This window comes from Dreissena polymorpha, chromosome 14, assembly GCF_020536995.1.
Source record: "Dreissena polymorpha isolate Duluth1 chromosome 14, UMN_Dpol_1.0, whole genome shotgun sequence".
NCBI classification, from domain to species: domain Eukaryota; kingdom Metazoa; phylum Mollusca; class Bivalvia; order Myida; family Dreissenidae; genus Dreissena; species Dreissena polymorpha.
This window is the reverse complement of record NC_068368.1, coordinates 72,445,832-72,472,594: the sequence shown is the minus strand read 5'-3', so window position 1 is coordinate 72,472,594 and position 26,763 is coordinate 72,445,832. Positions and strand designations below refer to the sequence as shown.

The following is a 26,763-nucleotide window of genomic DNA, read 5'->3' as shown; positions in this document are numbered from 1 at the left end:
GGATCCTTCCGAAACATCATTTAAGACCACCCGGGATACGTCCTCAGACGAATGCCTATTCTATCCACTTTGGTGCTAGCCTCCATATCCCAATATTTTTGGTGCTACTCCCGCGATCCTCAACCTTTGCATTAGAACTCCCAACGGTACTACTTCATGTACCTTCTCCGTGAACCGTGCCCAGTTTTCGTGGGTCTTCTTACAAACTTAAATAAGTGTCACTGCTATAATGTTACAGGGCCCTCAATCTATTAAATCTGCCGCCGAAATTTGGCGGCAGTCCCCCACCTGAAAAGTATACTTTTTTCCCGTTTTGGGGGGAAAAATTCCCCCTAAAAAAAATAAACATTTTTTTTTAAATAGAAAGATGTGTCTCATGATTATTATATCTCAATTCTATTTCAATTTAATCTTTGCAAACATACTAAATTATGAAAAATGCAATGAATATAGTCCAAACATGTACAAATGTGATAATGAGAGAGTAAGTAAAAAAATCCCCCCAAAAAGGAAACGCCGCGAAAATTCCCCCTCCTAAGGGCTGCGGGCCCCTTCCCCCAAAGTAGTGTGAGGGCGCTGTGTTATTCTCAAATCACACAATTGCTGTTGCACTAAAATAAGTGTCACTGCTATTCACGAATCACTCTTTTTCATTAAAGTGTCACTCCAATGTACACTTTCTATATTAGACTCAGTGTGCATGGCAAACAGCTACAACATATTTCAAACAATGTGCATTCAATGATCATATTGCTTCAAAACATTATCTCATGCTTAATGCAACAACAACACAAATATTCACATTTTTTATTTCAATAAACATAGGCTACCAGGTAACCATAACGTTGAAAGAGTTGGGGGCAAATTAGGTAAAATACTATTTAAAAAATATCTTTAAATGTGATAGAAAATCTCTTTAATGTACTGCCTATTTATTTACTGCATGCACACACTTCCTATTTTTGCCAAAAAAATATTTTTTAAATTATATTCGAAATTTTACTTATCCAGAAATATGACACTTTATTTTTTGTGGGTTGCTTATCTGTGTATAATACAACGAAAGTACCGCTGTATTTTTCTAATATTTGCAGTTATTAATTGTTATTTCAGCTTTTTATATATGTTTCATGTTGTAATCAAAGAAATAATTGGAATTTTCAGGAAAATATTATCTGTTTGGGTTGTTTATTCTCCTTCTCCACTGTTATTGCAAAAAATAAATGCGACAATGTATTTTCTGCTATTTATTTGTTATTGCTGATTTTTTATGACTTCTATGACTGCTTGTGTTCTACGTTCTGCACAACTGTTGCAATAATTGATCATTCAATGGTGGTCAATTAATATTTTCTAAACAAATGCACCACCTGTGAAAATATATTTTTCTTGAACTATTTTACAATTTTAATCTATTTGCAGCTAGACATGAATGCAAATGAAATGCCAATGCCCAGGTACACTTATAATTTCCAGTTATTGAGCAATAATTGGCACTTGATATCTAAATATCACTTTTTCACAAAAATGACAAATATGTTCAACTAGAACAGCACATATTTACAACAAAATATTAAATTGTCTTATCCGGGACATACATTAAATACAAAAATATGTTTTCAATCATGGGCCACATACAAACAATTTTACAAACTTCAATTTGTACTTGTGTAGAAATACCACACAAGCTGTTTATGCAAATAAAACAATATCAATGCCATTATCACACTAGCATATCATCTGGCAAGCTAGCATGCAAAATGTATGCATATGATTACAGATCTATTTTTTTAATACTGGCTTTACCTGTATTAATATTTGCAAATAACACAGGGCATAACACATCATGTTTGGCACAATTATAACAAATATATACACATATGTAAAAAGCAAAGTAATCCTCCTTATCAACACATATATGTACAAGGCAAAGTAGTGCACATTATCTGATGTCAACCAACCCGGTAAAACACCAATTAAATGAAAAAATCACTAAAAAATGCCGCACGGACATTGTTATTTACAAGATGGGGTTTCTTCAAAGTGCATTAAAACAGTGTTAACTCTGCACTGTTAAAAATCTAAAATTATATATGCAAATGGAAATATGTTGGCCATTTATTTGAAATCAAGATGTTCTGAATTTTCTGGAGAAAATCGCTGAGTGCACGCTGCAAGGGGAATTACGTCCGGTCAGATGTAAAAATACTAACTAATTACTAAAAGGTACTAATAACAACTAATTTCAGCTGTTTCTGTTTCTAAAAATAGCTTAAAAGATTCTTCCAAGTTTTTCACCCTCAAATTTTCTCAACCAGAGCCAGGGTTGAAAACAGCTCTAAAGTCGCCCTGACTGATGAAATACACCATTGATATTCATAGAATATACCTCCGACTTATACCATATCACTAACCTACCTCCGCTCAGGCAAGAACCACCTCTCTTCTTTTTGCAGAATTTCAATTCAAATCCGCCGGGGCCACATCCCCATGTTTTCCATGAATTCTGCTGCAATTAAAGAGAATGTGCTCGCAGCGCCATTATGGGCGAATGGTTATTTAATTTAGCCACCTTTAACCACCGTTTAGGGGACTTACGATCTGTTATTAGGGCAAGAAAGGGCTGGAAAAACTCTGCAGAAATATGGCCTCCTGCTTACCTCACCAACGCTGATTGAACTCTCTCAAATTCCCGCGAGACGCACCGGGGCCGCAAGTAGAATTCATTGCCCATAAGAACTTTATACAGTCTGGTTCCCGCTTCATAGAGCCTGGTTTCCGCTGCTAAAGTAGCGAATGCTTCAAAAGGGAAAAATGGCGCAAAATGCGCAAGCATCACTAGTGACTGATCAGGTTCCCGCTGCTAAAGTAGCGAATGCTACAAAAGGGAAAAATGGCGCAAAATGCGCAAGCATCACCACTGACTGATCAAAGCGGACAAAGACAGGCGAGCTTGGCAGGTAAGTTCTATGGCAGCCCACAACTTACGCAGATACCATATTCATACATGATGCACACGCCAATTGTTTATGGACAGAGGTTTATACCTCCGACAACGTCTTCACCGCCGCCAAGCTCGGGCATTTTATTATCAATTTTGGAAAGGCTAAATACTGTTGACAAAAAACTATAACAACCTGACCAAATTAATCAAACAGTATCGGGCATAGTTTCAAGAATAGGTTAAATAAAACAAAGTTTGAATAATTTATTTTGAAACCAGAATAAAGGAGTTGGAAAAATCGTGTGATTTCAGTGGGAACATGATATAGAACTAAATAAAATCAGATTGAATTTGACTCAACTATAAAATCCACTAGCAACTTGAAAAGCCGCGAGGATTCAGTGATCCTGCAAGAATATACATTACAAGCTGGAATAACTGACCTCCATTGCATGAGTATGCGGTAAATTGTGTTGTTTTCTAGATACCTGAGGAGAAAGAAGAAGAATGCGACAACAAAATATGGGAATTAATTGAAAAAGTCTTCACGTGCAAAACGCCAACGCCGAAATAAAGTTGCACAGGCACATACAAAAGGCCATTACCATCCGAATAAAGTGCGCCCCATTGTTGCGAAATTCGCATATCACCCCCAAAGAGTCGAAAGAACTAAAAGGTACCCGTTTAGGAATATCCGAGCAGTATCCACCGGACGCCATGTAGGTCCGACGGAGGCTAATACCCATCACGAAAAAGGATAGATCCGAGGGACGTGAGGCGTATCTCAAAATTTACAAACTTTACATAGACAATTTAGTGAAAAAATAATAGCACGTTTGTGAGGATGTTATTAAATTTGTCACATGTAATGTTGAAGGACTAACTAAGTTTAAATGCTCTGATAGTAATTTTACATCTGTTCTTATCTACCACGATATTATGTGTCCTACTAAAATTTGACAAATAAAGACTGTACCATAGATCTAAAAGACTACAACAAACCTATTTACTCATACAGACGATTGCAACACCGTAGAGCGAAGTACTCGAGTGGTGACATTGTGCTTTATATTACAGACTCTGTTCGTGAAGGTATTACTTTAGTAACAAATCACATTAATTGCATTGTTTGGCTTAAATTTGATAACCTGTTTTTTGAGTATTGAATCATATGTGTATGCATGTGTTGTATATATTGCACCAGAAAATCTATGACAACATAGGAACGTCATCGCTAAATTACGTGTGTCGTCTCACAAATTATTTATTGAAACGGGTTTACTGTGCCACATATAATGTCACCGATCGGCACTATGACGTAACAACATATGACCTGTAAATGTCTACTCGATGACTTCTGCCGTATCTGAAGAGTTTTAAACGTATATGTTATGTTGATATGGCATTGTCATAATATAGTTTCCTTAATCTTGATCAGTTTTTGTTTGGTTAATTTGCATCAATAAATGTCTTACAAGTGAACATGAGTAATAGAAATGTTATTTCTATGCATGAATGATATCGCAAGTGAACAAACACACGCATGCATATATGTTACACCGCTTACGACTGTTAGTTCGGTGACATAACACATAAGCCACATGATGTATGTAAGTCATTGTTAAATAGATTACACGTTATGCTTTTTATACGATTACTTATGCAGTGAAAAGAAATAATACATTATTATGAATCCTTCTAACGGAGGAGTGCTCTTTAACTCAACCCTTAGCATCAATATAGCAACTGTATATATGAATTCATTTCGATCCAAAAGGATATATACAGACTTAAAATGTAACAACATACATCAACAATTTAACTTGGAGAACATTGCAAAACAATCCACATCTTAACAAAACGATTGCTTGTCACAGATGTCATGTACACTCAGCGATGCAATCAACAATACTTGTGTGAGGTGTTGATGATGTCATTCAATTGCACATAAGATTAAGTCGCTATTACTAATTTCCTGCCTATCGGCATCAAGATTAAATTAACTTACCACAGTTCGTATTTGTAGTTTATGTAATTGTATTTCAGACATAAGATGTCAGTGTTTCCCTAGGGCGGTGAAAATTTATTTGCAAAATTCAGATATCAGACGGTAAATGTTTGCCATGGGATACATAAGCAACTTACATTTAAGATCCGTAAGCTTTGAAATGACAATATGTAGCAGTTTAATATACAATGTACATACAATATATTCATGCAATTACTCGTGACAAATCGCAAGGAAAAGTCCCCTAAGAGATTTTTATTATGTTGTTTTTTTTACTGCATTTTCTCTTTAGCATTCAATAAAGCACTGTAATGGGAACATGCGTTATATAACACGTCATACAGTTAGGAAAAGGATTCCTTTAAATAATGTCCTAAACAAAGCGACTACCTCCTATTTATATGTGTACACAGCTTTGTACATGTATACTATTCGCATTTTTGTCGGCCCGTTTGGAGAAAGCTAAATGTAAATTCCGCACAAAGTGGAATGGTCCAGGGCATTAATCGGACTGATAACCAAAATAGATGTGATCAAGACATGCTCTTTGACTATCGTATTCTCCGAGCAATGACATACGCTTTATTTCGTACATCACGTATATAAACTTTATACAACAGGATTTTCGGGTTTAGTGGCACATTGCACATAAGCGCATTTAAGAATCTCAATTTAAAAAAATGTATCGACTTATCCATTGGTGTTAATATTGTAAGTATTTTATTGAAAATACGTTAACGAGTACAACAAAATACACACTGTCTTGCATATATAGGTGGTCGGGTTCACTATATAAGTAAGATAAGGCAATCGTTGTTTACATATATGAGAGCTTCGGATTTATATTCGTTTGCATGATGATCTTAACAAAACAAAACACATTTAAAGAACAAGTATTGACTTACATGGTACTTTGTTTAGATATTAATTTTGCAATCATTGTCTTTATGAAAGATTTATTCATTATTGTTAATAAATACATTTGCGGAAAGTTCTCAGAAACGCGATCATATTTCATCTGGTTTACATGGAAACGACGTAGGAGTTTATCTGAAATAATTGGAGTTTATTTAGCTTTTCAAGGATAAGAAGGGTTTTTTCACATCACAATGAAACGATAGTTTACCAGTAACCTATTGCTCTTATCAACTTACCTATGCATTACAATAGAAGATTAGAATTAGGAAGGAAAACTATTTTCAGTATATTATAATTAAGTCTTGTATTATAATAAAGTCGTTGCTCCAAGGTAACGTACGTTTATTTACCTGATTTTAATAAAGTGCACTTAGGAATTTCAGTTGTTATGATCTGCGGTCATATGGTATGCACAATGGCGCCCATTGGAGTATTTGGGAGCTGGTTGGGCGTTTCAGTAATTTCATTGTCTTGTTAACCCATAATGTTATTCTATGATAGAGTCAGAAATAGTTGAGACAATTTTCCGTCGTTTTTATCAAAATCAAATTAACGCTTTTGAAACCGTTTATTGCATTAAAAGAGCCGTTGTTCAAATTTAGCTTTAATTATTTACCCGGATTTGTTCTGTTGAGGTTTAGTGTTACTTATACGACGGCAATACAAGTGTAACGCTTTTAAATTGGTTTATAAAATGTTTACCGATTTCAAGAGTGTTTCAGTTATATTACGGCGTATCTTTATGCATTGTATAGATGGACTGTATAAATATCTGTACCAACAACTTCAATAACTGATAACGTTAAAACCTAGTCCATATTTTTGGCAAGCGTGCGTGTTTTGATGCTGTGCTCTCCTGTAAAAATATACAATGGTAAAACATTTCTTTGTTTGATGGTTCATTCAATGCAGTTTCATCTACCATCTAGAAGCAACTTGTAACTGCCCTACGTGAATAAGAGGTAGGAGAGAATGGTCGTAGAGCAAATATTATGACAACATTTATGACCGGACCGAGCTTTTGCCTATGATGCGACTGTAGGATCAAACAAAAAGAGTAAGCAACTCTATTCCTTAAATAGTACCGGTGTTTTAATAAGTCTTGAATGTATATAGGTTATAAATAAGGCAACTTTAAAGTTGGGTCGATACCCGTACACGTGCACATGCTATGATACACACGGTTTTGGTTGCCTTCGTCGCATTGAGCAAAGTTAAGTTTTAGACAAGGCCTAATAAAAACGCACAATGCAATCAATGCAGCAGAATTTATCATCGTGGCAGTAACTGTTATATACACTCCACTGTTGTTTATAAGTGAGTGCTTACCCGACAGGCTCTCTATATAATTCAGTTACTTTTACGAATTCAAAACTAGGAAAAATAACATTAATGAAACTGAAACTATATTCCATGATAGTCTGCTAAATAAAACAACACTGCAAATGAGTCATCTCTACCAGTGTCAACGTAATATTAACAAAAATGTTGTGTTTAAATACAAAACAACACATTTCATGATCGTCAACTTCTGGTGTAGTGAACTAGTTTTTAACGATTTGTCGCCTGAGGGTCTTCAACATGCTGTAGCAAGGTTTTTGGATCAGTTAAGACGACTTGTCGTTTACGTAGACAATACAATAAATTTATCTCTTTAATAAAACAATTGTGCTTATTTTCAATATTAGTTCTAATTTCTACATGTGTTATGTAATATGTACCACGACAAAATACTCAGCCGCTATTTACTAACAACTTTGGTCATTAATACCCAATACAATACAGAGCGCCTGTTTAATGTTCATCAAAACGTAGTGATAGTATGACAGAACCTGGGATGATTTTACTCTCTAGGTTACATCAGCAAGTAGCATGCAGAAATACATCTTTATTCACTTGTTAAATTCCCAACCGTTGGTCATGCAATTAAGGTTTTTGTTATATCGACTTCAAAAGCATTTAGACAATATGCGTATTCACATGCGATAATACGTTTTAATTAAACTGATTTATTCTTAAAGCATGATAACAATGTTAATGCTTCAAGACTCTTCTAAGCACAATATGTATTGTCCTGAGAGCTATTGTCATCTGAGTATTTCAATGGTTTACTTATAATGAACGTCAATTCCTTAAAATGAAGCTGATGAGGAACGACGGCAATCAACTTTAATTAGATAATATTAATAACTGCACGAGACCTGATTTATAGTTTGTGTATTATCACTTACTCAAATATTGATGTACTGTACGTGCAGTTTTTTTAACATTGAAGATGTTGTCCCTACTGAAGCTCAAGCGCGTTTTGTATAAAATGTAAATAACGTACGATAATTTAAAGATTTGCGCGTTATTAAGAAAATGCATTTACTCGTAAAAGGATATGAAGCACAAACAGTTGAACATGTTATTCGAGTCGATTTAAAATCGTTTGTAATGTTCTGATGTGTCACACAGCAGAAGTTCCATACATCACCATACACTTACACATACATGATATATATTTACGGCATCATTTATGCAGAGAAATTAGGTCTGAAATATAACGTAATTCTGGTCTAGGATGTGGCAAGGGAATCAATACACAAGCCTACTGTATCCCTTTTTGTTTTCAGATAGCCAATAGAGTGTTTGTAATTGCTGTTCAGTACATTATGTTTTCTTTACGCGATCCGCAAAAGTTAATGAAATTTTATTAACACTTTATCCATATGTTTTCAAGTATTGCTATATATATATATATATATATATATATATATATATCTATATTCTTTTTAACTCAGTATTGTATGTAGAGTTAATATGTTTATACTCGTATACACAAACAAAAGTCCGCAACAATGAAACCATACTTCCTTCACGCACTTCTATGACACAGTGGGCTCGGAATAATCTTGTTTGATACGCTGAGACTAATATATCTCGGAATTTTTACAAAATACTCTGACCTTACACTGATAAAACTATATTAACACCTTATGTGTACGACAGCAATACTTAAGTATAATTAGACATGGTGTTTAATTACTACAATTAACCCAGTTTCGTCTAAAGTAAATACATGAAACAAGCTGTCAGTATGTGATTCATAGGCAAACAGTGTTACTCTGTACATCCGCATTATCTGGACATCAGCTACCTTGCCCGCGATACAATCAAGGGTTCTTCATAATATTAACGGGCAGTAAAACTGCTTATCAGAGTATATAAGGGAAAAGGCATACATGTATCTAAACTGATCGGCAATACCCTTATGCCCATGTATGCACTTTGCGGCTAATATAAGTATACTAAAAGGGTTTTGTGAGTTATTCATGATAACGGTTGTATACAACATATATTCTTTATTCGGTTTGTAGACACTTTTTAAAATTTTAAGTCTGATATCAAATACTAACATGCTAATATTTATTATAAGGTATTCAAAGGTATATTTGCATACAAGTTTTTTCCAAATGCATATCATATAAGATTAAGGTAGTTGTGGTAGTTGGTACAATTTTACGATTTTCACTTGAAATTCAACGTGTCAAAGTTATCAGCATCAATCCGTTTTATCTTATACTGTTCATACAAAGATATGAAATGCATGAAACAGAAGTTCAAACAAAGTCGTGTTTGCCTGTTTTTACTCAGGTCACTTGACTAAAATAAAAACTAGCGCTCGAATAAATGACTGTCTTCCATGATATTTTGTAATAGGGTTTCATAAGTCTTACCTACTTCTAGCAAAAATGACTCACAAAACATATACTAAAGCAACGTAGGATTACAATTCGATTCCGGTTTACTTCTTTCAAGGTTATTTTTCCGTAATTCAACAGAGGAAAAAACAATTTAAAAAAAATTATATTATAAATTATAGCAACCAATGTAGTTTTATGCATATTAAAATAAGATAAGGAATTGTGGAATACAGATAATAGTCGCATGCTGCAGTTTAAAAAAATTATTCTTTACACCTTTTTGAGACTGGGTTTGTTGTTCATTATGTACTGTTTCTTTCAAAGCGATTTATTTAAGATTTAGTGTTGCGTTTGACATGATATGTAAGCGTGTTTATACAATGTGATGCCCTTACTGTTCCTTTGCGAGTGGACAAGTTGTAATTGTGCAAATTGGCCCTATACAGTTTTAAAGATAAAAATTCATTTTGTTTCGAACTAAGTATTTCACTATGGACCAGTAGAAAGATTTTCCCAATAAATGGTGTGAATGAATGATCTTATAATTTATTGATGAGTTAAAATTAATTAATTGAATATATATGGTTTATAACTGCATGTATTATAAACTCTCAAGTTGTTTTCTTTGAAATATATTTTGCATGACATTTGTTTCATTTTTGAAATTCAATACAATTATTGTACTTCGTACATTACAAAACTAACAAAAATAACAAAGAAGTATACTTGTCATAAATACGCTTTTAGGATCACGGTGGAATAACACATTATTAAATGTTCATGGACACATCACATACGCAACTGAAGATTGCTGGCATGTGTTGTTACACAGGTACCAACATATATCCTTTAATTTGAACCTACTTAAACGGGTTAGACTAAGCATGTATAGAAAGCAATGCATGAGCATTTTTCAGAGGGCAGTTCATGTGCATTGGTATAACTCATGCAAGCAGCAGCATGTCACTGCATTACATCGACTCAACACATATTTTGGTTACAAATGCTATTCGATCTTCTGAATTAAAACATTTTCTTAGAACGCAACATAAATGGTTTATACAGATATGTTAAAGAGCTGAACAATATATTGACTTTTATCCTTCCCAACGCGACACTCATATTTCACGCATTTGTTCAACACTGTTTATAAGCAGTTAAATAATACCTAGTTAATATATCATTAGCCATCATTTCCGATCCCTCATTTAGGTATAAGACACCATGTTGGTTTTTACGACCACGAACATATTGCATTCTCTTCATAAATAACATGATGAGTGCAGTAAAGACATAGAATATGTATTAAATGACACTTTATAAAGTATAAGTGTGATTAACCTATTTTCCAGTTACCTGAGGAAACTAAACATGTTAATAAGCCGTTAGATAACCATAAAAAAGCGGGCTTAGTACAGGCGTGTCATCTTTGTCAATTAAACGCACGGATATTTGATTTTGCGAACCCATGAATATTATAACGTTTTATGAGACAGCCCAATAAGTACAAAGTCGAGTTATGTTCATCTCAATGACGCATGTATTGTGTCTTATACAATATAAATGAGACAAGTGTTCTAACTGATGATGTTCATATACTAATAGCGACGTTAAAATGTGTATCGCTTTATGATTTGTATAGGAAGCTATATAACCAGATCTTTATGATGTGTAGTAGGACTTTTGTGACTCCGGTTACATATAAAATTATACATATTCGTCATGAATTGCAGTTAACAATTTAAGTATAGATAGAAAGAACGTAAAGACTCGCACATTACTATGTAACATGATTCAAGAAATAATGTAACAGTTAAACGTAAACATATAAGTTGGTAACTTTAAAATGTAGTGCAACTTGACGTCAAAGGGTTATTTTCAGTTAACCGTTGTACAAAATTTATAACGGTTTATGGTAGGTGATAGAAATGAATTTAGTAGTTATTGTCTACATTTCTTTTATCCCCCGCCCCCTGATATAAACATATTGTAATCAAAAATCAACTATCAGTCAATCCTACGTCTCTTTTGTATGTCATATCATTTCAGTCATAATTGTTATTTTGATCAATTAATGAAGCCGGGACGTAATGAATAAGGTATCCGCCTAGCGATATTGATGTTAGGGTTCGATCCATTCTGTTGGAGTGTTTTTATGAGCTGCCTTACCTACACCAAGCATTGGATCTATTCAAGAAATGGACCAAAGAGCGTTTTAATAAGCCTCCCACTTTCTTTGTATCCGAGCTTAAATACGTCAATTAAACGTAATCTCGCGATTGAAGTCTAACACAATATATCCGATGCATATTCAACGAAATATTATTTATATTCCTGTTTTAGTGTCGGGAAGGTTTATTATAAAAAAGTAGTGTTTTTTTTCCGTTAATTCGATCCTGCCCGACAAAGTTGAAAAAGAGTTATCGATGTATATAATAGGCAAGGGCATTTATATGTTTTCACGATATTTAATTGCAAACGTATCCTTCATTAACAAACTGCAGTACAACCCTTTTTGTTCAGCCCGCATTTCCTTTTTGTATAATTATTACTTAAAATCCAAACTAAACAAAACGACATTTTGCATAGTTGGTATCCATCGCTACTGGATAGAGTAAAATCCTTAAACAACATTGAGCCAATAATTTTTTAAAGTACAGGTTAAGTGTTGGTCTCTATAAACATGTATATATGGTTCATGTCTAAATTCCGAATTAAACATTATTGACTATAACATTTCCCAGACCATGTAGAGTGGGCATCTATTCCGAATGGATTCGGCATACGGTCAACCTGTGCTAATCAGGCAATGGCAATGTTTGTATATCATTGAGATGGGAAAACAAGTGCATTTTATTTTGGATAACATTGTATTAATACTCACACTTAGACCCTTGTCTGTTTATGATGACACAATGATGACATGTTTATGTTATGATGTTCGCAAAGTTACGCAATGTACATGCGATTTTTTCTACTGCAACGTAATTAATATTGTTTGCATGTACGAAACAGTTTTGAATGTTCTTAAGTATGATCATAACATATTGTGTCTGTTACGGACGCTTATATAATATAATAATCCCATGACAACAATTCATTTGATGCTAACCGTATGATTTACTCACTAGTGTGCGCATTCTGATGAATAACTCCTTAATGACTTTACATATAACACATTTTACCTCAGTCGAAAAAACCAAATGTATACAATCATACATTTACAAAAAAAAAACAACCGAAACCATTGGTCCTCTTTCTAATCAATATATTAAACAAACGGCTATTATGGGTCATTATAGCAGGTACTGTTTGCACAGAATATCAATGCGTACCATCCGCATATCTTTCGAATCGGCGATACGAACTACGTAAATACAAATAATTACAACAAACTTATAACAAACAAAATTGCGAATATACACATTAAAAGATCGCGTAACTGCTGTTTAAAGCAAATGCCTAAACATGACAATAAATAAAATACATACACTGTGACATTTAACCAAACATCCTGACTTAACACATTTATGCCTAGCGTCTAGAAAAAAGGCTTTTCATTGTTTGCCTAAGTGGGTTTCTGTAAGAAATATTCTAAATATAGAAATAAATATATCATACATCCCTAATTTTGGAAAAAAATTGATCCAATTTTGAGGGATGGGAGAGTCAACTAGGCTTCAATGGGTAAAGTTGGGGATCAACGCCGTTTAAAAGACGATGCAACCCATTGCGAGCTTTAATCACTTGAATGCATTAAAACTTACCCAGAGTCCGACTTGCAAACCTGCAAATCAGGATCTGAAATGTTAGAAATGCTTATGCTAATTTATATTGTAGTGCAATTTAATTACAAAAAAAAACGTACACGTGAACATAAATGTTAACCCTATTGCATCGTGACCAGACAGAATACAGGTGCCCTCATAATATTTCTCAGCAAGTAGACATTGGTAGATTAACATGCCAAAATTCATATATTGGCTGAATACGCAATCAGTATTGCTTATACATCGTTTTATACAAATACTATGACTCTGTTTTGAAACATTCACGAATAAAAGCATCATACAATTCCTATGTTCTTATGACAGGTATTACAACAAATTAATCCGTTATGAATACAGTAAATAATGTATTGGGGGCCTTATTTACTATAGAGAGATGCATGTGATTTGTAATTATTTTTAGGAACTAGTATGCTTTGATTTAAATACCAAACCAGTAAAATTGTAGATTGTTTATGTGAATTAATCCCTCACCAACCTTGATAAAATATTTCTGTTTCGATTAGTACATACCGATTATGTTCTTCAAAGGAATCGTCTGAAACCCGGTTCTTCTATGTTAAGTCGTATGGAAAGGATATAATAAACATTATTGCCAGAACGAGACAAAGTACAATTCAATGTCTTGCACTCAAGATTAACGATAAAGTGCTTTTATGGCAATATAACATGGAAACCAAAACAGTGATGCTCAAACGGTTCGGTGCTATTAAATGTTACATCAAGCGATTATTTTCTTCAAATTATGCCCCTGGGATGTACATTAAGACGCTCTAGATTTGATGAAACAAAGCAATTATCAGCAGGAGGCTCGGCAGTGTGCATACTTGTGTTAAATTACAACCTGTTCAACACCCATACAGTTTTGTATGAGCATTATTATAATAAAATAAAGTGAAACTCAAGCTTCTGAAGCAGTATTGCATTCGCTCTATAAACAGTTTGTTGGTCCTTTATTTAAGGCAAGTGACCAACTGCCAAAGCAGTACGAAACAACACGATACGAAACAACATAAGCACATAATAAAACATTCGCACACGTGTTTGTTCTAATAATATCGGCTTATTTATAACGTGGTTTCAAAAACAGTACAAACAAAAAAACTGATCCATGAAAAGATCAGATCCTTCGTGTCGTTTATGAGCAATATTTTTGTTTTTGCATGTTAAGTGTTTATTAACGATTTGTATATTTTCGTAAAATGTTGATAACGCGATGTTTCAAAGAGTGTCTCCAGCTGGGAAGTAAAGCTGTAATTGTTAATCATGTGAAAGCCTGTTTAAGCGTGCTATGATAGTTTACGGGTTTAATTACACACTATCTACGTACCATTCTGTGAAAATAAAAGTGTCGGAACAGCATACACGTTTGCAAACTAAATTGCAAATAAGCTAATTCCATAATTGAACGATTGTAATGACATGCCTCCAGTGTTTTATTGGCAACGGTAATTAAACAACAGCAAATAAATAAATCAAGCAAGCAAAAACTCTGTACAAGCATAAATTCAAGTGGCGTGTTAGCAAATAAACAATATCCAACCGACATTTCCCGAAATTAGCGGTATTGCATTACCATAATAAAGATTTTTGTGTTTTAGTGTTTAAGCTATATTATGTTGTGTTTGCATGCGAATCACATCAATAAAATAATAACATATAACGGCTGTAATGAAAACGATACAATAATATATCTCTAAACAAGTTTTCATTAATGAACGACAGCACTATTCGGACAATGACCGATAACATAAAATATATCCATCCACTTTCTGTATCATTAGGTCACTACCCGATAACATTAAATATATCCATCCACGTCCTGTATCATAAGGTCACTACCCGATAACAACATAAACATTTAACACAACAAACTCTCCAACTGAGACCGACATTAAACAAAATAATAACGAGATAAACACATATGTTAACACCGCTTAAGAGAAAATAAGACATTTTTTAAAATGTGTGAAATTATACGTTAACCGATTATTTACTGTAAGTTCACATTTCGCCATCTTTACAGTTTACTGTAAACAAAACAGTCAAAACGGATATTCGATATCTTATTGTGCGAAACACTTGTGTTTATGATGTTGCTTGGAGCCAAACATTTCCTACAATGCTTGCTATAAATCTACGTCATGGAGTGCAAATACCTCGCGCAACTGATCTTTTCGGATTATGTTCTACATAACAATTATACTGTTCATAAAATTAAATGTAATTTCATTTAATTTTGCATTTACACCTTCATTGCATTACATTCCCACATCCTCCATGCATCTATAATTAAAAATGCAACTTCTGATAGTTGCTGTCGTCCCGATTTAGTGTATAATTCAATCTTTCATAGAAGTAAACGTCATTATTTTAGTAGTAAATTAATCATTTCAAAATTCAATAAAATACTTACTGATAATTCTGTTCGTTGCGAAAAGGTTCATTCGAATGCTTACATACTGAATGTTTAGTGTCATCATTTCCCACAGTGTAATAAGCTATTCATCAAGTCCACAGTCTGCTGTCAGCGTGTGTTTATAGATACAAGTACGTTATTGTACTTCTATTATGCATATCCACACGCATACAACAACTATCTTCAGTCTTATTTGCAAAGTGTTCTTTACTGTAGGTGGCAATCTGCTGCCTGCGCTTTTATATAGCTTGTTACTTAATGCAGTTTTTACAATATCATCAAAATGCAAAGTGTGCATATGTGTGTGCTTCCTTTGTTAATATTGTTTGTTGCAAATATGTATAATAACTTTAATATATGATTACTGTCTAATGTAAATAATTAATATTAGACTAAGATAAATATAAGCAGGAGAGCCTCAGCAAGTTTATGCTTCATTTTTCGATATTTTCTTTATCCGAGATCAACTTATTATATTATCCATAAATGCTTAAATAAAATCAGGAAATTAACGCCCCTGTGTTCAACGAATTTTTCCCAATCGTTGACGATGTTGTCATTATCAGTGGACATATTTGGGGGGCAAAATCAAAAGAAGCCAGAGAATGCGTGTAGACTTAACTATATCCGCTTGTAATGTGAATGTAGAGTGAAGTTCAGATTGGAATTCAGCTTGCACAAATCTGCTGGCTACGAATAAGCATTTTCCGTAAGTCAAGGTTAATCAAAACAGAGAGATGAGGCCCAAAATTACGCAACCCATGGGCTTTTGGAAGATTTAGTTTGGGAAATATTAATTATATAATGTTTATTCATAATGTATATGCTTTAAAGCAAGTTTTTTAATCACCATGTTTCTTCATGCGGATGCACTTATTCGACTATACATTAGTCCCCAAGCATCAATCATAACGCATTACAGACGAGTTCGGAAAAGTCATTATATAAAATTCCGAGTGTTTTCTTTTGCTTATATTCTATGGAATTAGCATATGACATAAATCGTCCACAACAACAAATTGTGTTACTGACAAACAAAAAAGGATGCATTGCATAGACTTTACCAATACACCAAAATTGCCTTGTTTGTTTTCCCACAAATCTAATGATTGCGTTACTTTAACCTCTGGTTATACGATGTTCGAGACTTTAAATGCAAAAGCTTTAGTTTTCTTATAATTTGATTTCAATGATTTATATAATCTTCTATACCAAACTTCTGTTGTGTGCAGAAAAACTTGTCATCAATATTGTTTACCGATTTCAAGGCATCTATTGTCAGTGGAATTTACACGATTTTGTTTTACATTCTGCAACCGTATATGCAATAAACACAATATTTCAGTAGCACTACAAATGTAATAAGGATACTTGGAAACACGTCTCAGGATTATAATTATAGTTTACGTGGTCGGATCAGTTGTTGCGTTATGTGATTTGTTGCATCTGGGCTGCGCATGTGTAGATTTGATAATTTAATTACCAAATAGTAGTAGATTATCTACATTCGATAACATGTTACGCTTGATTGATTGTAAAATCATGTGGCATAGTCCCTCACTTTCACTTTTAAATATGCATATTGGACAGCCTTACTTTACAGTAGTAAATGGAAAATGCCTGACAAACGCAGAGATGTAGGAAAAACAACATAAGCTCACTGCTCTGATATTATATAATAGTTTACTTCATGAAAAGAAACTCCTGTTATATTAATAAATAGTTGTTTTAAGCAAGTATTTTCTCCCGAGTGTGTTCGAATACTGATTGTCTTTTTGGATCCTGACTTTTCTCTTAACATTGTGTATTGAATATAATATATTGTCTAGAAGATAATGATGCTGGCGTAATTTTTCAATTCGCTTTTGTTTAAGTGCACAAGTCATCGGTCGTATTAACCTTAAGTATGTACGCATTTAAATGCAAGTGATTACACCTTGCAGATGATAACACATTGTCTCTTATATATTAAACATATTTAATGGGGATCATTTGTATTTGTTCGATGCGGGATGTGAGGAATGCATAAAAAGCATTGCTTAAGTAACTTCAAATTTAATTTGTAATAAAAAAACATATAAGCGATACATAAAATATAATGGAGCATGTATTAAGTAAATTGCTTATAACAGTTACGTGCTGATAAATAACATTTTATACTGTTATATGTTTATGAGAACAAATTTGCCAAACAATTTCGTTTGTTTTGTGGGAAGGGATTAGGCAACATCAACTTTACCCCGATTTACCCCATGTTTAATGTACATCCACTACTCTTAATGGGCGCCGATACGATGTGGAGTAAGTGTTTATATTAAAAAAAAATATGTACTAGGAATATTAATAATAATTCAACGATATTACTACAACTAATGTGGTCATGATACGGTAATTATTTGGATATAATACATATGTTACGGTGTTTACAATTCCAGATCGAGTAGTTATGCATATTCGATCCAATGACTGTATGACTGAACATGACCTAATGACTGTAGATATTGGACGATACTGTTTTTGCCCGATAAAGGCTAACTCTGTGTAGCTATTTAATAATACAATTCGAAAACAAAACACGAACACATTCACTTTCTACAAACCGGGACTAATACGACTTTCGACAAATCACTTTAGAATCGACCTTAACGAGTTTCGACCTATATACAAAAATTAGTTATGAAATCAGTACGAGTTGCAAATGTTGGACGTTTTTTGAAATCTTGATATCATTGTAGTTCATAGCTTTCGTAAAACAAAACATACACAACGATGGTTAAATGAATTGGTATTCCGACTTACGAACAAAACTAGAAAAATTCAGACATCTGCGTTCGAGACAAAACAAAATTAGAGATTTTTCCCGTGTTAATTTTGTGATGTGTGGTGTATTTATTTAATTTATTTTTTTGAATCATTTTTTAAAACTTTAATTTTAATTGGATCGTTGCATTTTACAATGTGAAGGTTAAGTGTGTGCTCTGTTATATTTCCGAGACCGTCTACTGACAGGAAACTGTTGAGTTAAAAATATCATAATAATGAAAGTAAGACACACTGATCGAGAATGATTTATTTCGTTATTAGTGCTGTTGTTTTTATGAAATCCATACAACATTGAGTTTGTCGTCGGGTCAGACCTCTTTCAATCACAAGTATGAGGATATGAAAACGTTTCATTACTGTTTAGCCGCAAGGTATGGAAAATAGGTTTATTAATGATCAATATTTATTATGACAGTATTCGCTGTTCAATAATTAGATATAATACATCAATAAAATGCAAAATATGTTAGTTAAACTCATATTTGCATATAAGGTAGCTTTCGAAAGTCGCAGTAGCCTTTAAATTGAATTAAGACATCTGGGTATTACTGATGTATAAAGCACAATAAGATGGCAACTATGCAAAACTCAACCATACGACTAAAAACGTGTTACTGCTTATATAAAATAAACTTTGATCAGATTTAAAATATTTTGAATTTGTGTGAATTTACACAGTAAACTTACATACGGACTTTCGTTGAAAAGCTGTTCCAAATCATTATAGATTTTATTTGATTTTTATTTTAAACAATGTTAAGGCAAGACATTGATTTCAAATGGGTATGCTGTTATGCTTTGCATTTACCGTTTAAAGGCGGTAATCGCAGCGTTATTTGTCTATGTGTGTATGTTGTTTCGTGTTGTGCTGTTTATACTGTAGTGTTTTGGTTATTGGCCCTTTTCTTAAATAATGGATCAACAAAGTGAATTAAATAAGAATGCAATACTGCTCCAGCAGATTGCGTGTCACTCATTTATATTTATTTTGATAATTGTTCTTAAAGCAAGATTATACGATTTGTGATATGTGTTAATTGTAATAAATTAATGAAATATGTTACAATAACACAAAATACACAAGACAAATTATACAGTGAAGACGAAGTTCATAAAATGCAGCAAAGACAAATTAGCGTCCCGAGCCGATTGTTACGAAGATATTTCGTACATACTTTCATTCAATAACCGAAGCATTCGTCATTTAAATAAGTGTTCGTGTGCCGTATATTTAGATATAGTTGCAGGAATCTAAAATGAACCGTCAAACTTAATTTAGATTCACATCGTACATGCATGGTTTACATGCTGGCGACATCGACTGCAAAGCCATTTTCGATTTCAGAATAGAATCTGGCTTATTTCGCATTTTTCGACAAATGTTCTTCTTTACTTTTATCTTAAGTTTTTTTTAAATATATGTTTAATAAATTGTTTACACATTTCATATATATCAATACTTTTTTTTACAAAATCGTATAACCTCGCTTTAAAAAATAAAATTTAGCAAATAAAATGATTAACTTAATCATCTGTGAAATGCGTGCATGACACACGGACACGTAACAGAAGCTGGTATGCTTTTATCAAAATTTAAAAAACAAAAACATGTCAAATTCTCAGTTCTATCGATATATACTTTTAGATCCTGCCAAAACTGTTGAGTAACAGACCATACCCAAAATGTTCATATCTAAGTCTACAGACATTCTACAAAAATCACAAAAAAAGTGTTAAACCACTTAGTAGTAAATATAAATAATCTGGTATAATTTGCATAAAAAAACATGTATTTGAGGCGTGCTCAGTGAAAAGGGGGTTTAATGCGTGTGTGTTATTTATTTAAATTCCTGAATTTTATGACATTGTCTTTTGCCGTTACATTCGTATTTTTGTATATTGATAGTGTGGTCGCGCTTTCAGTGCAGAGTCCTAATTACATTGTTGATGTAGAACAATTTGTGCATTTGTATTAATGCGTGTACCTAATGTCATTGCAGAGCAGTTATTGCTATTCAAATTAAACATGATATAGTGGCGAATGTGTCAAGGGTGTTAATTAAATAATCAAATGACTTTTGATTGCCGTCGACACACGAGAAAAAAAAACAGATGTTATCTGCAAAATTGTCTGTTTGTGTTCGATATTGCCCATGTAAATACACCGCAATCCTTTTTTACGTCGAACAAATCCGAGAAATATCATTTATTAATTACTCAAGATTGTGCATGACTAAACGTATAAACAATTGTAGTAGAAATTGATTAAACCAAATGCTTTCTTAGCATTTAAAGTTGTTTCACATACAATCTATCAACATTTTTTTTGGAAGCCAGAGAAAAGTCAGATACAAATAATAAATCCCGTTTCATTATAATCGCTCACTTAATTGATGAGTCAATCAAAATTCTTATATATCAGCAATAAATCTCCCTTAAATAATTCCCTATTTATCCCTTATTATAAGTTTTTAAAGAAAGGGTTTTGTTCTATTAGCTATACATGTACTTGCAATGTTATGGTCAATATTAAAAAGAAAAAGTCTGATACCCAAACAATAATAGATAGAATGTCTTTATTGACTTTTGCAAAAGTAAAATAAGATCTTATGTTGAACTTCGGTTAAATATCCTGCTTCAAAGGAATAGTTTATTGATAAAGACTTGTGTAAAGGTAACCCATTTTGTTAACTGAACTTATGTTGTTAGCTTATCTGGGCGTATTATTGTTTATGTCTTTCAACGATTGGAAGCAATAATATTCACATAAAAGTTTTTTTTTTCTATCTTCACACGAATTTTAAAGAACATGTCGCAGTTTTCTAGTTCCCAAACGTCTATTGTAAAGAGTGAAGCGAACAAGTCTTAAACATGTTCAAACACTCTTGAATGATCATTTGGTATTGCATCATTAATTTTTATATGTTTAAGTACTTTTTGTTCAGATCCTTCTGATTATAAACTGGAGATATATCTGTTTTAGCATCCTCAATCCACCCGGCTTCTGCTCGTATTATAGGGGCCTTTTCACAGATTTTGGCATGTTTTGAAGTTTGTCATTAAATGCTTTATATTGATAAATGTAAACATTAAATTTTAAAAGTTCAAGTTAAAATTCAAAAATAAATTTAAAAAAAGGAAAAGAGTAGCCCGCAGCAGGGCTCGAACCAGTGACCCCCGGAATCCTGAAGTAAAAACGCATTGGCCAACTGAGCTATCCTGCCAAGCATACATAGGTTGCGTATTTTATACGTTATATAAGCAATCTTCGTAGTTTTACAAATTTAAACGACAATAACAGAACTCTCCAAATTATTCAATCGTTTAGACTTTATAATATTAATGTTTTTAAATCGTCTAAAGATGCATATAATGTCTATATTAGACCATGGCAAATATTCAGTAATACTGTTTACTCACAAATATCATAACTAAACCGAAAATTTGCGAATCTGAAACAACTTTTTTTTCAATTTTGTCAATTTACCAAACCGTGAAAAGATCCCTTTAAAATGCCGTACAAAGATCCTTTTTTATAAGTTTGTAGTGTTGCGATATCACGTTGATTTCCTTATTTGTCTTCCATATTATATTCCTGTTTGTCTTTTAACGATTCCTTTCATTTTGTATGATGCACATTTTATGATTTGATCTGTGATCATTCTTTTTATTAATTCAAATTAATTTTTTTTTAAGGTATTATAATCTTGCTTGAAGAGAAGTGAATTGTTTAGTCTTAAATAACCTGGACAAGTTTTCAACGTATTAAAAGGTATGATGATGAGGACAACTAAGTGGTCCGATCTAAAACCGGTATTACAAGTATAATATATTGCACGCCACAAAAAGAAAACGAGTCTGCACAATATTTAGGTCATAGTTTGGAATACCACGTATATTCCTTTTCGTTTTGGGTTAAAATATCTGTAAATATCAACTAAGTCATGTAATTACTGAATCTCAGTAATTTTATCAAAACACTTTGAATTGGTGTCATTTTTACCATTTAATGATTCTTCTATACAATCTTGCACTGCATTGAAGTCATGTAACAACCTTCTCATTTTATCGACTTGTTGTTACACTGTCCTGTAAAGATAGAAATAGCATTTTCAAGAAAAGTGTAACAGTATGAAGATTTACAGAAATCATCTGACAAATTGTCGCGTAAATTAACATTATGTTCAGGGATTTTTGCGCATGATTGTGCAAACATAATTAAATATAGTTAAATAATACGTAATGCGAACTTGTATTTGAAGTGATAAATTGTATTCTTAGTATCATTCTTGTTTGCTATGATCCCATTAACATTACACAATTTGAAAGATTGAACGGAATAATCCTCCTCTATTTTGTACCTTCAATTTTAATATCCAATTCAATAAAGAGCGTCTGGTTAATGGTAAACAGAACGTGGTTATGCTAAAATAGTAATGATTCGTAATGGCCACGCAAAGGTACATCCGGAAAAAGGAAAACATTGATAACAATAAAAAATCACATTTAAATGTATATGCCGTTGTGTTCATGAGTGTAAGGTTGTATTATATCGATTTCAAAAGCTCTTACATAAAACGGTTATTGACATTCTATATTCTGTCTGAAATAAGCTAAATTGTGCTTTACGTATTATATGCATCTTCATGATTCAAGACTCGACTAAGCACACTCCTTATTGACCTTAGACGATCAAAACTGATTGAATATACCTTCACGTCAAACAATAACTCATTATGTTGATCAGTTTAGCTGCAATAAACTATAATTCAATGCTTATAATAAATGTAATTACATAAAGGTGTACATGATAACTTAATCAGAAAAAATTGTATTGCGCATTCAGGTATAAAGGACTATAATTTTAGCTGAATGTATTTCTTCTCATCAAATCGGAGTTTATAAATGTGGTAGAGGTAGGTAAAAACTAAAATTATATACGGTTTTTCACTGAAATGTGCATGCTCGTGAATACTGTGAAAAAAACAAGGACAACATGCTATTTGAGTTTAATTGAAACGTGTTATTAATCATCTATGGATGTCCCACAACAGCAACATAATGCAACACCACACAAGACAGCAAACAATACAATATTGTAGTGCAGTATAATTGCTAAGATTTAGATCGTAATTCTTGTGTATTATGTTGACAGCAAATCTACATACATGTACCTGCAATAGCCCTATTTGCGTTTACGACATGAACGTTCTTTTTTGGAGTTGCTGTTTATTACGAGACCCATTCATAGAATGTGTTCCTGACATGACCAACACTGACACGTGTATGCACTTTGTTGACGCTTTTTCCGTATCATATCACACAACGGTTCGATTAACGATTTGAAACTAACTAGTGTGTATGTCAAATGAATGAATTGATACTCTTATAAAAACATATAAGTCCGTCCAATGATGATACATTGCCGTCACGCACTCATTTGACACCGCGGACTTGGAATACTCTTGCCCTGTTCTTTAATAGAAAAGGTAGGCTATGATTTATATTTCCTAGATTGTATACTCTGACCAAACTATAACAACACCGTATGTGTTCGACAGTACAACAACCATACTTAAGTATGATCAGACATGGGTAAAATGGATTACTAAAACTATGCCATCGCTGCGCAAATAAAATAAATACATAAGCGATCATGGAGTACTTCAGAGGCAAAAAGTAAAACACAGTGTTCGAATGTCATATAAGGTTTCGTGGTCTCTTAACAGGACAGTATGACGGATTTTCAGAATATAGTTGAAAAGGCGTATGTTGTTCTACACTGGTCGGGTATAGAATAAGGTCAATATTAATGATAATTGCGTTTTAAAAATTATTCTTGTTTTCAGTTGGATATTGCTTTCATTATTGTTTTCGGTATGTAGACTTTTTGATTAAGTGCAAGCCAAATATCAGAGATAAAATGATATTTATAATTTCAGCCGTCCTCTGTAGAAAAGGTGTTAATTGCATGTGCGTAAAGTGTCACCCAAGAATATCCTTTGCAGTCAGCACAGGTTAATCAGGGACGACACTTTCCGCCTAAACTTGATTTTTGCTGCCTAGAAGATACTTTCTTTAAACATAAAGTATTATACAAGAGAAAATTGCTTCTCTGACTCACACTTTGCAAAACTATTCTTTACTTATTCTTGTTTGCTATAATCCAATTAAAATTATACAGTTTGAACGGTTGAACGGAATAATCCTCCGCTATTTTGTAGCATCAATCTAGGTTTATATCCGATTCAATAATGACACTGTCCGCCTAAACTGGATTTTTGTTTAGAAGATCCTTTCTTTAAACATAAATATTATAAAAGCGGAAAGTGCAACACTATGCTTTACGTATATCATGCAAAACGATACGATACGATAGTATTCGAACGAAACTGTGTCTACTTGTCGTGAAAATAGTGATTATGATTGTTGAGTTGCGCCTGTTAACCTTCAAAACAGTATTTCAATCCAATTAGTGTTTACATGACAACGACTGACCCGGTGGATTAAAAAATAATGATACTTTTCAAGTATTGTTTCGAGGAAGAAGCGCTGCGAATTGCTTAATTATTTTTGCAGACCGTATGTACAAAATATAAACCAACAACAAATATTAAGACATTGTTAGAAGCGAGTAAGTTTGCAGCGCGAAAACGTAGCTGCATATTAAAAATAGGTCTACAACTGTTTGTTTTCTTTGTAAAAAGAAACTACCTTTCGCAGCGGAGATAATGTAATTAACAACGTAATATACACACAAAACCGTTCGCATACATTCATCATGGGTATAAGTTACGCTTCGTAAACGTTCACTAATTATTTCTATTGACTTACGAACAATGATTTAAGCCTTGTAAGTACATGTTGCATCACTGATATTCCTTGTCATTTATGTTAATGTATTTATTAATAGGGTAGCTAAATAGTAATACTATTGACATGTTTTCTGTTGTATCGCTATTTAATTATAACGGTTTCGTTGTAAGGGCATGCCTATGTAAAACTTGATGTGTAATAAATTATCTTCTTTATTTTAATTTAGTAATAGTTAATCAAGTGTTAAGAAATAGTTTTATCCGAACCTATGAACAGGGACCTTATGGCGATTATGAACACTATAAGTGCCGTCGTGAGCCTGTAGAGATGAACCTTACAATTATTAAAGTATTTGAGATGAGGATCGGGGTCATAAAGACGCACATCAAAACGTTATAGGTGACATAAGACGAGCGGATGAAGAAGGTGGACGATCGAGAGAAGCGGGTTGAAGACCAGGCGGACATTAACGCAGCGCAAATGGCGACACGTATCGACAGGCTTGAGAAGGAGCGAGAAGCCAGGCGCGATGATGTGTCGTACCTCCAGTCACAGAGCATGCGGATCAATCTTATATTCTCCAGCGTTCCCAAATACAACGCCTAAGGTAACGAGAGACCGTAAGCTTCGTCAAATTCTCAAGAACGTTTTTCACATTGCACGTGAGATGGTTGATTCCATCAGGTTTGAACGTTTGCATCGTTTTCCTGGCGCGCCGACTGCGTGGAAGGTAAGGAACATTGTGGCAAAGATTTCGTACTTCAAAGACATTGAAATGGTAAGAAAGCGGTGGAAGAAACTAGACAAAACTGTTTTAGGGTGTTTGAACTGTTCCCGCTGGATGTGATTCTGAAGAGGCGGAAGCTGGTTCCGAAGATAAAAGACGCGAGGAGGCAATGTAAGCGTGCGTACCTTGCTTACGATATTCGCTATATAGATGGGGTACTGAAGCGAGCGCAGGGGCACGATGACAGTAGGATTTCTATCTTGTCTTGGACAGTTTTAACATATTAAAAAAGTGAAGTTAATTTTGTTAATGATATTACTTCTCATTATATTTGTTTAATGTACGAAACTTGGAATAACATGTCAGGCGTTATATCTCTTACTGGTTTTATATATTACAAATTGTAAATAAAAACACCGAAATGCACGTAGATCTTGCGGTGGTGTTGCTGTTTATTTTAGGGGATGGAATGACTATTGTACGCAATAATTATAATAGTATTATTTTGCTAAAATTATGTCGTTTTTTTTAACTTAGATGAACATATTCATCAATGATTGATTACGTCTTAGCTAGTCAACGAATGTTGTCATGTATTGGTGAATTTACAATAGGCGAATGTTATGAATGTAAC

The 26,763-nt window shown here is 33.3% G+C and overlaps 1 protein-coding gene across 1 annotated transcript in view; it reads left to right on the top strand.

The window, feature by feature from the left end:
* Positions 1 to 26,008, top strand: part of LOC127857477 (uncharacterized) — an 85,069-nt gene extending 59,061 nt beyond the window's left edge. Inside the window, exon 5 of the mRNA XM_052393873.1 lies at positions 25,812 to 26,008. Within this exon, the coding sequence (XP_052249833.1) occupies positions 25,812 to 26,008 (197 nt within the window). The remainder of the gene's footprint in view (positions 1 to 25,811) is intronic.
* The last annotated feature ends 755 nt before the right edge of the window (positions 26,009 to 26,763 follow it).